At 34.3% G+C, this 13904-nt stretch overlaps 1 protein-coding gene across 7 annotated transcripts in view; it reads right to left on the reverse strand.

Annotated features, from left to right (window-relative positions):
* LOC138317708 (pleckstrin homology-like domain family B member 2) overlaps positions 1-13904 on the reverse strand; it is a 144437-nt gene that overhangs the window by 36258 nt on the left and 94275 nt on the right. For all 7 annotated transcript variants that reach the window (XM_069259559.1, XM_069259558.1, XM_069259556.1 and 4 more), the window contains 6 exons: positions 6780-6905; positions 6158-6295; positions 2217-2408; positions 1586-1678; positions 942-1052; positions 193-294 (listed from right to left, as the gene is read on the reverse strand). In XM_069259559.1, coding sequence (XP_069115660.1) covers positions 193-294; positions 942-1052; positions 1586-1678; positions 2217-2408; positions 6158-6295; positions 6780-6905 — 762 coding nt within the window. The remainder of the gene's footprint in view (positions 1-192; positions 295-941; positions 1053-1585; positions 1679-2216; positions 2409-6157; positions 6296-6779; positions 6906-13904) is intronic.

The following is a 13904-nucleotide window of genomic DNA, read 5'->3' on the forward strand; positions in this document are numbered from 1 at the left end:
TTCAGTTTAGTTTATTTCAATATACCTTTCACCCTAAAATTCTACATGCATTTTTCACCATATATCATGAGAAATTGTTATTTATATAGCACAACTGTGCAGAAGATATTGGAAAAGATGTCAGCAGATTTCATTTCATTCTCATACTGTACGATATTTTATCAACACTCCTATCATCTTCACTGCTACTACCTCATTGTCCGATGAGCGGCCTGTCTGTTCTACATCGCTAACAGACAAGAATTGCGATAATTCTTGTATTTTCTTCATCACTCCCGCTAATTGTTTCTTGTCCTGTAATCAAATATCTCAAAATAGCAAATCAGGAAAAAAGCATATCAGTGAAAAACATTTTTTGAAAAAGTTAAAATATATCAATTTTTGCTTAAGCGATATCTGAAAAAATAAATCAGAAAAAAAATCTTTCAAAAATTACATGACCGAATAAGCAAATCTAAATGAGTTGCTTATTTATGATACCATGCACTTTGCCTGTTAGCTCTGGATCCACTGATTATTTTTCAGTGTCATGGCAGCTTGTTCACTTTTCCATAGAAATTCACAGTTCTTTCTCAAAGATTATATTCAACTACTGTATCAACTTACAACCTTCTGAAAAACCCTGTACTATATGTCAAAAGTGCTGTTTCAAATAGTTATGTTATTGTCCATGGCATCATGTGAGGAATGTCAACATGTACTTATTTTTATGCAGAAATAAGGAAATTAGGAAATAAGCTGGCATAGACTACAACTTTTACAACACTTAGAGGCAAAGAGTTAGTTATAGAATAACATGCTTTTCAAACATGAAAAAGGAAAATATGCTAAATTTTTGTTTAAGTGTTATGCAAATTAACTAGGGTAGGTTGAGCAAAGTCACTTTTTGATATTAAATACAAATATTTCTTCTCATTTAGTTAACAGACATCAGTAGTTACCTTTCGGAATTCTTCCACAAGTTGTTGGCGCCGATGCTCCATGGTTTCCATATCTCTCTTTACATTGTTTAGCATCTCTTTCTGTTGGTTATCAATTTGTTGGAGCCGGCCCTATCAAAGAAAAATACACTTAAGAGATATGCCAAAACAATGGCTATAGATAATGGCTAGAGTTGTCAATGCTTGACTACAATCTTTCAATCAAATGTGTTTCTCTAAGAAAAGACACAAGTTCAATTTTACTAGTTTAATTTCATTTGAAACCAAAAAAGAACAAGATTACTTTTCATTCTTTTAATTTGCCTGAAATATTAAGAGGTTTAACTCCTTTTGATTGGCATTTAGTTGTGTACAATATTACAGATTGACCATACAAATGTACAAAGTGTTACAGATTTACTTCCCTTTGGCTCAAGTTAATGTTTAGATAACTGATAGTTGATTCAGACTTACCTCCCTTGATCTGTGATTCAGACATACCTTCCCTGATCTGTACTTATTCAGACTTACCTCCCTTGATCTGTGCTTTTGACCTTTTTATTCAGACTAAACTCCCTTAATCTATATTTTATTCAAACTTACCTCCCTTGATCAGTATTTTATTCAGACTTACCTCCCTTGATCAGTATTATATTCAGACTTACCTCCCTTGATCTGTACTTTTCCAGAAGCTCATTTTGACCTTTCATCAGTTTCCTTTGTATCTGTTCCTTTTCCTCCTCAAACTTTGCCTCAGACTAGAAACACAAAAGTTCAACATTTAGCCATATAACTGCCCTAGACAGAACATAAAGGAGCTAGCTGGCTTACATGGCTTCTCTTATACTTATTTAAAACTTATAAACTAAATTATTAAATACTTATTGCGATTCCTTGCGTGAGACCTATTGGCGAACAAATGATATTTACCATTTTGATAAAATAGGACCATTGTAATTGATTTTTTGCTATCCTGACAAATGCAACAATATGCAGATTATCCAGCCATGCGCATGATACCCAGCAGGCCAGTAAATGAATCCCATAATTACTTAGATATCTGTTCACAAGCGTTTAAAGAGGAATTAAGTTTTTGTATATTATACTAAAAGAGCCTTAGCTCCCTTGATAGCACCTGTCATTATTTTGTGAGCGAAATTGATGTTGTTTTATCCTAAAAATGTGATGTTACGTTCGCAAACACGTTACATCACAATCAATACCTACCCACAAGGGCAGAAAACTATAAAAATATAGACTTTTTCTGTAAGAATTTGTAAAACATATAGGCAATACCTCTAGCTGTTGGAATTCCAGATCTTCAAACAACCGCCTCTGGTTATCAAGGATTTCCTGTTCCCGTTGGAAACGTTCCAAGTAGGCCTCTTCCTCTTCCTTCCGACACGTTTCCAAGATCTGTTCTGTGTCATAGTGGTGGCGCTCTAACTCTAGAAGTTTCTCACGCTCGCTGTCCATACGATTCTCCTCCTATAAATAGCAAAAAGGGGAGGATAATTCATGTTTGGGCTTTATGGAGTAGATTTTTGCTTTAATATTTCTATCAACAACATTGCCTTAAAAAACATATTTTTTCTGTGAAAAACATAAGAGTCTAAAGATAACAGTACATTCTAGAAATATTGATGCTAAGGGAAAATGAAAGTAGAGAACTTTTAAGGAAAGATAATAAGAGTGTAGGACAGTACCACAAAAACATTAAAAGTGGAAAAATAATATAGGGGGCATTTGAAGAATCTGATATGGTCTTCAACTGTGAAAAAAACCCATTGAATTGACATCCATAATATCAGTATCAGATTTCCATGATAACAGTTTACAGACTTATGTCAGTTAGACATCCCATATGGCTCAGATTTGTCAAAACAAAAGTGTAGACTTAAGTCAAAACTTATTTCTGATTTCTCGAAACAAAAGTGAAGGTTTAAGTCAATACTTAAGTTTTTTTCCTGATGTAATCCAAATGATTTTTTTTACTTAAATTTGTTTCGAGTGAAAAGGGGCTGACACCTTTATATGCTTTCAGATAGAATTAATAACAAAGAGTTATTTGCCCTTGGAAGCACGGATTCGTATACCTGGTTAACACATCAATGCAGGTACCTATATTATCAGGGTAGATAACTCTAAATAATGAAACTACATTGTTTTCAACAGATACAATAAAATATTCAATATTAAATCCATTTCACTAATCTTGTATACAGCAAAACCTGCCCCAGCGACCACCTCTGTATTACGACCACCTGTTTAATGAGACCAATGTCTATCTTGACTTGTGTATCAATACCATGTAGCTTATTATAACACAGATATCTATCTTTGTTCCTTGGGTGGTCTTTATAAACAGGTTTGACTGTATAGAATACAATGTTTCACACACTGACATACATTCCATGAACATGGTATGATTTATAGATTTGACAACCCCAAAGACATTACAATATACATATGTAACGAATGGACAGTTCACATACATTCCACACATAATAAAATACTATATATCTATGATTTCAGCATTCCACATACATTCCACATGTATGAAAACGTTATATTTATAGTACATTTATATATATAATCTACACTATGTTGAAGGTTCACTCATAAAATACCATGCACATTCACACCTGCCTTCTATCAATGAATATTTGAATATGAGTTATCTGCCCTTGTAATATAGATAAACAGTGAATACTCTCTAATACATCACTGGTTTTCTTATTGTAACATCATAAATTTGTGAGAAAACTCATTGATGTAATAATCAATAATTATCTACTTCAAAATCATCTCATCTTCATAATTAGCTAAATCCATGTACATGTATTTAATAACAGCACCAAAGCTATTAGCTATGAATACAAAAAATGATTTGAACTTGATTAAATTCCATTGGATCTCATTGGAAGCACAAAGTTATAGTATCCATAAATTCATATATTACAAACTCTTTTATTGTAATAAAAAGATGAAGATCTAACACTGTTCCAAGTCCTTTTAATTCATTAAATCTATCAACGATTGTTTCTCATAACCACAAAAAAAAACATTAAAAAGAAAACTACCAAAAACAATCAAATAAAAAATGTATACATTTTAATAACAGAAGAAACCCAATAAAACAAAGAGTTACAGTAATGTGCATATAGTTGTTAGGGATGCTGGAAGATGCGTATTTCCACCTTGGCCCCCACTGTCCATTAGTGGATTAGCCCCATGCTCTGAAATGGAGCGGTCCACTCTGGATTATAGGGGGTCAGTATCACATTCTACAACTACAATATGAACACACTGAAAAGACTTGCACAAGTTTATTCATCCTCCAAAATGCTTTGTGAATTTTTTTTAAGCTTTTTCATTTTTGGTTTAGGTTGACAAAATTGTCAAACATTATTAATGTTTTCTACAACTTGTGCAAGTCTATATATCCATCCAGATTACACAACATGTGGCTGATTACCTGTATTCTCATCTGTAGGAAATAAAGGTGAACAAGGACTAGTACAGGTAAGTTATCCTTAAAGTACAGGTAAGTTATCCTTAAAGTACAGGTAAGTTATCCTTAAAGTACAGGTAAATTACCATTAGAGTATAGGTAAGTTATCCTTAAAGTACGTACAGGTAAGTTATCCTTATAGTACAGGTAAATTATCCTTAATGCACATGTACAGGTAAGTTATCCTTATAGTACAGGTAAATTATCCTTAATGTACACGTACAGGTAAGTTATCGTTAATGTACAGGTAAATTATCCTTAATTTACAGGTAAGTTATCCTTAAATTATACCCAAGATATTGTACACTTAAAGGTTGCTTGATTTTGAGTAAAGAACCAATATTGAAAACGATTCCATCACTAAGGCAAATGCATGTGCAGCATCAGAAAATGCAGCATCCTTATTCCCGAATAGTATTCCAAACCTGGACACGGAAAACATTGTAGAATTGTAGAAGATTCACAAAGTGCAATCTCTCTGTTGTTCTATGACATAGTGTCCCGAAATAATCATAATTTTAAAAGCAAAATTTAATGGCAGCGCAAATATTTCTGATGGAAAATTGAGTAATTAAGCACCCTTCTTGTTTATAATTGTCTTTTAATGTCTGTTTTCATTTTACAGCATGGGTCATTAAGGGAATATCAGGTTTAGGAGGTAAGAAAGCTGGAGTACCCAAAGAAAAGCCACCGACCAATGGTCAGTACCAGCATGGCAACTGTTCCACACCAGATTAAAATCCAGAAGTTGTAATATGTACATGTCAGACGAACTACTCAGCCTCATGATTGACCTAGTGCTAATCTTTTATACATGTAAACAGACTGGAGAAACATATTCCTTTCATTCTACAAAGTTAACTGCCCTTGTGACCAATGTTGCATGTTGCATCAGCATTTTTTTCCAAACAAATGCAAGTAACAATCGTTCCAAAATTGATGATGTTTTTTACCTCAGTTCAGAAGAGAAGAAAATTTTATAACCCAAGGAAAGAGGAATCTTGGATCTAAGAAATTGATCTAAACATTTTTGTGGGAGGAGTGGGGTGGGTTTTTTCTATATTTTTCTAAGACCTTCAAGGGACCTGGGAGAGAAGAGAGGAAGCTAAGGTAATTCAAAGAAAACACCAATATATATATGCAGGGGATATATTGATAGAGGAGATTAATTCAGGAATAAATGAATATGTATGCTGCTACTATCTATTCCAAAATTGACACCCACACACTGTTTATATATTCAAGAAAATGTCTAGCAATGAAAAATAAAATAAAAGAATCATTCAAATAGAAAATAAATTCTTTGTGAGTTTCAAGATATATAAATGACCGTATAATAACTTTGCATGTCATAAGACTAGCATGCAGATGAGAACCGATATAATGTTAGTCTGTAGTAAATATAAAATGTTGTAAAATTCAACTACTTATGTGATTAACGATAACAAACTCTTTTGATCTGCAATGCCATCTCAGTTCAATCCTTCTAACCCTAATCACAAGCTAAGTGGCACCTTTCACTAAAACTCGCAAGCAATAAAAAGAAAAGAAGAAAAAAGTCCACGAAGCTGCCATTACAAATATTCATCCATTTTTCAGAAAAATAAACATGTGTGTAGAATTTTGTTATCCTTGATGTTACTTCCATCTATTCAAAACTGTTTTTAACTGATTAAGAAAGAACTTTGACACAAAGGGAGACCACTCTGGCACATTTGTTTACCTTTTCTCGTTCCTGTGTGGCATGCTCAATGAGTTCTGCCTGGCGTTGTTTTAGGAGGTTAATGCGATCCTGATCTGACTGTAGTTCGTCCATCTCAGTCTGGTGTTCACCCTCCAACAGGGCACGCTCCATTTCCAACTGTAACCATGGCAACCACAACATTTTAATTCATCCAAATACAAGATTTTCACAAAAGAGGATGTTGCAGCATGTTGTTGCTTGTACTTTTTTTCATTGATTTGTCAGACCTACATAATTCCCATACAAGCTTGACCTAGACTTCCCATGAGGTCGGATTTAGATTTCACTAGCTCTGACCCAGATTTGCCTGGTCTGGTCTAGATTTCCAGGTCTGATGTGCATCTATGGTTTCTAGATCTGACCTTTCTATTTCTATGACTTGGCCTAGATTTCAAAACCTGACCTAGAATTCTTATGACCTATATTTCCCAGCTCTGACCAAGATTCTCCAGCTCTGACCTATATTTCTCAGTTGTATCACAAAACTTCCAGGTATCACCTATATTTCTGATGTCTGACCTATATTACTCATTTGTGACCTAGATTTACTAAGCTCTGACCTAGATTTCCCTGGTATAACCTATAAATACACCTGCAGTACCTCTCTGATAGCCTCATTCTCCTGGTTTTCGATCTCTACAATCTGCTGCTTTAGGTCGGTGATTTTCTTCAGAAGGTCTGACTTAGTCTTTTTCAGGCTCTCTATTTGTTGTTGGGTATCGCCATCCTGCAAACAAAAACATCAAAAATAAGAAAGATCTTTTATTTCAATTCTTACAAATACACAATGAATAAAATCGAACTGACAACTCAGCATAATCAATCAACAATTTATAAATCCTAGTCCCGATTTCTGGAAACAAATGTCATATAGGGATCTAAGTCAAAACTTTTTATACAATTTACATAAGAAGAAAACATAAGTTTTCACTGATGTCAGCATTTTTTGTTTCAAAAAATCGTGGTCAGGATAAACTAAATATTTGTTAAACAAATAATGTAAACAACTGTTTAGTTACATAACAGTGATGCTTTTTCTAAAATAACTAGCTATATATAGGTCTCAAACTCCCCATAGTGTAGGTATACTGAGTCTGTAACCCAAACATATAGCGTTCCAGGGGCTATAGTTATTGTCAGTATTGTATAGATAAGAGTTAGTCAACATTTTTTTTCTATATAGGTCAAGGTTAACACATAGTCCATAATGCTCTATGATTTCTGCAAAGCCTAATCTTTATTTATAATTATGGGCCTGTGATCCAAAGATGATAATCTGGGCGAGAATAGTCCGGAAAATCCCAATATGAAAATCTGGACATGAATAGTCCAGAAATTCTGAATATGATAATTAGGGCGAGGATATTCCAAAAACTTGCAATGCATACATAAATGTCAGGGATCTGAATGTTGATGATGATGATGAAGTGAACATTATCCGGCAGTCCATTCAGTCATTCACAAAGTGTTCAAATTATCGAGGGTCCACTATACATGGTCCATCAAATTAACAGTTTGCCTTGTGAATGAAGGAATGCACAAAAGGCCCATGAGGAATGAGCACTTTAAATGTGTGTCTCAAATCTCATTTGACTTAATGTTATTATGCATTGAAAGTATATATTGCCAATAAATTGATTAACAGATTTCACAAACTTATGTAAGATATGTCTTATAGCTAGATATATGTATGTTCATCGAGTTAAATACAGTCACTGTCCCGATCACTCAGCTGACGGAGCATGCTTTTCACATCGCAGGGTTTGATTTCTGGTCGGGGACTCAACAGAAATGTGTATTTTCCCCTATATGCTTCTACATATATATATTTACACTTGCTAGGCTTGGTCACTATACGCTAATACCAGCCGATTTTGTTTACCATAACTGCATGGTAACATTGAACTTTGAACTTGCGTAAGGAAATGTTCTGTGCAACGTAAAAGGACTACTTTTTTTTTTAAAAGAAACACATGGCTTTGTTTACATTTTGACGCAACATTACGTGTATATTGTTGTTTTTCATAGAATTTTGGAAAAATGTAAACAATATATACATGTTTTATATTTATATATGATTCAAACAATTGTTAAATTAACAATTGTATAAAGAAACGGAAAAATATCCCGACCGGGGCGACGTGCTTTCATTTTTGTTAAAAATGATGGGTGTCAAATGTAAACATTACCTCTGTGCCTATGTTCGTCCTACGATCGAGCCTTTGGGGTGGACGGGTGTGAGACCCTCTGATAGAGGTCAGTTATAAACATATCCTCTTGTCTTTGTTCTTTGAGTATTTAATCATGTGTATTATAAAACATGCACCGCTAATACTCCACATGTTGACAGTTCCGCGTCACCACAAATACATTGTATCCATCGAACACAAGTGAATTTGTTTCATCTATTGATGGCGATATGGATCTAAGCGTAGATTATATAATCACATGGCTCCCAAGGATGTAATACCGTCAAGTCAGACGACATCTCAAACACATTGAGCTACTTGAAAATCGGTGTTTTGCCAACTTCGGCAAACTAAAGTGTGTAAGCGTGCGTCAGCTTCGCCTCGCTGCACAATAACGGTCACCGAGTTCACACATGTGGCCGTGTACAAATTCTTTATGTTATTACGCTATATATTAACTTTTAGCAAAATTGAATATATATTTAAAGTTCTGATCTGATTAAATAAAATTATCTCTGAAATTTACTTTGTTTGTCATGTTAATTTTACACTAAAATATTGAACTTTTTTGTCGTCGCGGATGAATAATTCTACCTTACGTGAAGCGTCACCATTCGCTGTTCAAATGAGTAAGCTCCTCCCACTTTTGACCGACTTTTATTGAATAATTACGTCACTTTCAAATGACGATTTTATTGCATAAAATATAAATAAAAAGTCGTGTGAGTGTAAATATAGGGATTGGATTTCGTTTTTATGTTAACCATGCTTGTATGGAGCAATTCCTCTAAGAATATATTCAATATGGGGGCGCTAACGCGCCCCATAGAATATATTCTTAGAGGAATTGCTCCATACAAGCATGGTTAACATAAAAACAAAATTCTACAAATATATATATACTGTTCATGAAATGGGACTAATTTGTTCAACCGTCATAAACATATAATCTTTTTTTTACTCACCATTTTAGTGATCAAACAGAGATAACTCCTGAGAATATATTAATTAATCCAATGAGGAAACATATTTCTTCATTTAACAAATGAACGTAATCAAAGATTAGGTATCATTGCTTCACAACTGAAAGTAACGCGTACAGGTATGAAAGTCCCAACCAAAAACAACGTGATGCTCCAGTGATTCCAAGAAAAACAACTTCCTTGAACGTTTTGGTAAAATGCACTAATATTTATATCAAGAGACTGTATTTCAAACATGTAGATTTCACATATATAAGTTTCCAGTAAACATGTGCTTCAAATTGTTCAGCGTTCTTAACTGGTAAATATAAGGTGTTCAATTTGTATCACACAGCATTCATTAGTAAGTAAATATACTTAATATCGTACTAACCTAAGTCAATGTCACAAAAAAATAAACACAAGTCGGACCATGTAAATAAGTGGTGGGTTTAATTCGTTAGTCACATGTGTTTAGCTGACAGGTATATGTAGACGAGAAGTATTAAGTAGAAATTGCCCTATACACACATATCCCACAGGTATTAAAGGTCAAGAATTCCTGATATAAAATACACCTAAATCGTGTTTGTAGGTCTTCATATATAAAATGATATGCTGGCAAACAGCCAGCCTGACATTAATTCTAAAATATGGTATTTTTTAGTTCTTGCATATTCGAATTCAGAACTCAATACGACACTTTTCCTGTGGGGCATGATATATATGTAAAGTTTGATGATTAGCACCCAAATTAGGAATTAAACTTGCCTGGGTGCTACATGAGATATCCCTAAGTTTACCCCTAAGATATAAATATAACAAAAGACACTATTTTTTTTTCCAGTCTTGGCTATTTAGCTATTGGATTAGTGGTTTTCTAGCTTGCACATATGCAAGAAAGCCACTCAGCTTTGTGTACTATCCACTTCAATAACTTTAAAGTCTTGTGAGTCGTTCATCAATCATGTTCGGTACATGTTTGTGTCAAAATTCTGACAAAAAATCCTCTTCAGGATATAGACAATTTAACACAAAAATTTGTTTTTGATTTGACCATGGACTCCCAATAAAATACCCTTTTAAAGAACCAAACTTCAGTGTACCAATTGAGATGGTCTGTGAATGGTCAGGACGATTTTAACCTAATTAATGAAAACAAAGAATTGCTCATTTAATTGATGATAACAAAGCCACATGTGGAATTTCAAAATCAAAGATAAGATTTCATTTCAACCAGACTAAAAAATTATTTTAAAATATCAGAAGTAGGGATTGTGTAGTTACAGATAAAAAATTCCAAAATGAAAAACGTCAGTCATTTCACTTCCTACATAATATAAAGCAAATGCCAGATAAATATATACAGTGACTACGCCTTGTGAGGTTTAAGGAAAGAAACTGAAATAGGATGCACGAAAAACAAATCAATTGCAAACAAACAACCAAAAGTATTCTTGGAGCACTTAAAAAATTTCCAATGTTTATACTGATATGGTTCAAGTAGGACAGAAGGTATTTAATATCAATAGAGACATTTTGAATATATCTTATTGTACAACCACTACAGGTATTTAATCTTACAGGTAACTGATAATGACCCCTTTGATCTACAGACAAACTGATCACAGGTAAAAAAGTTAAAGGTGTGTTAAGATACCTGTTTTGAGTCATTAATAGTTTAGTGTTGTACTTTAATTGATTGGCCTATAGTGTGGTACCTGTCACCTGTTTAGCTTTAAATTACTGGATCATTGTCAAACCTTTATAAACGGCTTTGCTCTAGATCTGTTATATAGGAAATTTGATAACATCTTCAGAGAATACCTCCTTGTTGCTGATAGGCAATACAATTACTCTATGTTATGGCTTGTGGCACAATGTCAGACCTTTCTTAACTGACCTCTTCCTTAACTGACCCCTTCCTTAATTGACCCCTTCCTTATAATTAATTGACCCTTTCCTTAATTGACCTATTCCTTTACTGACCTCTTCCTTAATTGACTCCTTCCTTAATTGACCTCTTTCTTAATTGACCTCTTTCTTAATTGACCTCTTCCTTAATTGACCCCTTCCTTAATTGACCTCTTTCTTAATTGACTCCTTCCTTAACTGACCCCTTCCTTAATTGACCCCTTCCTTATAATTAATTGACCCTTTCCTTAATTGACCTCTTTCTTTACTGACCTCTTCCTTAATTGACTCCTTCCTTAATTGACCTCTTTCTTAATTGACCTCTTTCTTAATTGACCTCTTCCTTAATTGACTCCTTCCTTAATTGACCCCTTCCTTAATTGACCTCTTTCTTAATTGACCTCTTCCTTAATTGACCCCTTCCTTAACTGACCCCTTCCTTAATTGACTCCTTCAGTAATTGACCCCTTCCTTAACTAACCCCTTTCTTAACTGACCTCTTCCTTAATTTACCCCTTCCTTAATTGACCCCTTCATTAATTGACCCCTTCCTTAATTGACCCCTTTAGTAACTGACCCCCTGCCTTAATTGACCCTTTTTTAACTGACCTCTTCCTTAACTGACTCGGACTTCCTTATAACTGACCTCTTTCTTAAACCTACCAACAACAAGTGACTAAATTCACCTCTGCTAAAAGTTTCTGTCTGATACATCTATGGAGTATGATTCTGTGAGGCAGCACTATAATGTAAGTTGAATAGTCCTTTATCACAAGAAGACCAACAGAAGTTAGCCACTACTGCCCGACACATGCAAAGTATGGATGTCAACATCAAAAGGACTGTAAAGTTAGCATGGTAGAACTTCACGGTAGTAAACAAAATATATCAAACTTCCCATAACACAATCTGATATCAATATTTACAACACTGAGATTATATTCATGGCAGCTAGACCTTTAAAAACAAATATTCTGGTTATTATATAAAACTATAACGGTAACAAACCTGTTGTGGGTGGGACGGATCAGAGGACATATTAATCTGTTCGAACATCCCAGTCTATCCTTTTATAATCCACAGAAAGCTTGGACGTCCCATTGTACATTGTACCACATATTAATCCTTACGCCGTAAAAATCTCAAGTGTCCCATGTCACTTACGGTTGGTATTTCCTGTCCTATGATACGATTTAAATGTTTATGTCCTAGTAAACTCACTGTGTGATGTTATATAGAAAACAGAGACAAATGTTATAGGTCTCCACATTCATGTCCAACACACGAATTATCAAAACTTTTGTAAAGGACGAGACGTTTAATAAGCTACAGACCGAAGAAATTGTGATAAAGATACTCATAACAGATAAGGTTTGTTTTTCTTACCCTGAAGCCCCTAACCTATACAATGGGCCAGTCAGAATCAAGGTATGGTTGAATTGACTTTAGGAATTTAGGGTATAAGGTAGATGACGGATGAGATCAGGTGTGTTTTAACTGGGGGACACCTAAATACAAAGTGACGACTGTAAAAAAGATAGGGGGTGTGGCAGCTATATTCATTTCCTAAATATGTAGAGGGTCACATCTCATTCTGATTTCAATATCTTGTATTTTTTTTCGTTACTTTAAAAGTCTACATAGCATATATTACCCTTCTTTTAACTGATTTAAATATTTCACTAACTTGCTAACTTTCGAATATTAAATGTATACTTGGGGGAAAGTACATATTTTGTGATATATACAAGATCCTGCATTTGACAATCCTATTATAATTTCAAATGATTATATTCAAGAACATGTCAAGAGAAATGTTTATGAGTTCGTAATTCAGTTCTGTTCCAGTTGACATTTTAAGCAGTGTTTTTTTGTTTGTGTATTAGTGAATTCGGTTATTAATGTTATGAGATAGAATATAGCCACCTTATAGACACTGTATTTGTTACACAGCTGCAGCCCAGGGCTATATATATAGATTTGGATTTTGGAAATGTACACATATGTCAAACACTTTAACCTCTTAGCTGCTTTATACAAGTTCAATTTTGTGTAAACAAAAATGTTTTTTGTTCAACAAAATTTATTTCAGATTAACGGAATCTTGCAATATCACTAAATATTAATATAAATGGTTGAATATTAATTCGACACCTCTTATAACCATGAAGTGATCTTAAAACAACTTAGCCAAGAGCTAATACCTTAAGCCCTCCATCTCTGCGCTGAGTGTGATCCCCACAAGTAGTAGAAAGAAAGTCAGACACCTCAGCTGTTAACTGTTAGGCTTGCATCGCATGATCAGTTCATAATTGTTTGTTTGATTAGTTTAACATCCTATTAACAGCCAGGGTCATTTAAGGATGTGCCAGGTTTGTTGGTGGAGGAAAGCCGGAGTACGGAGAAAAACCACCGACCAGCGGCCAGTACCTGGCAACTACCCCAGATGGGATTCGAACTTGCGATCCAGAGGTGGAGGGCATGTGGTAATATGTCAGTACATCTTACATCAGTTAATAATATAAGGTGTTGATGGAGGGTGGTGACAGAATGCCAAACACCTAAACAACTCGACTACCATGATCATGGTAAAGATTATAGAGGTGGAAGGTAGTGTACTTGGTTGCATGAATTAAAAGACAATTCATAATCACTTAACTG

Source organism: Argopecten irradians, chromosome 3 (genome assembly GCF_041381155.1).
Source record: "Argopecten irradians isolate NY chromosome 3, Ai_NY, whole genome shotgun sequence".
Taxonomy (NCBI): Eukaryota; Metazoa; Mollusca; class Bivalvia; order Pectinida; family Pectinidae; genus Argopecten; species Argopecten irradians.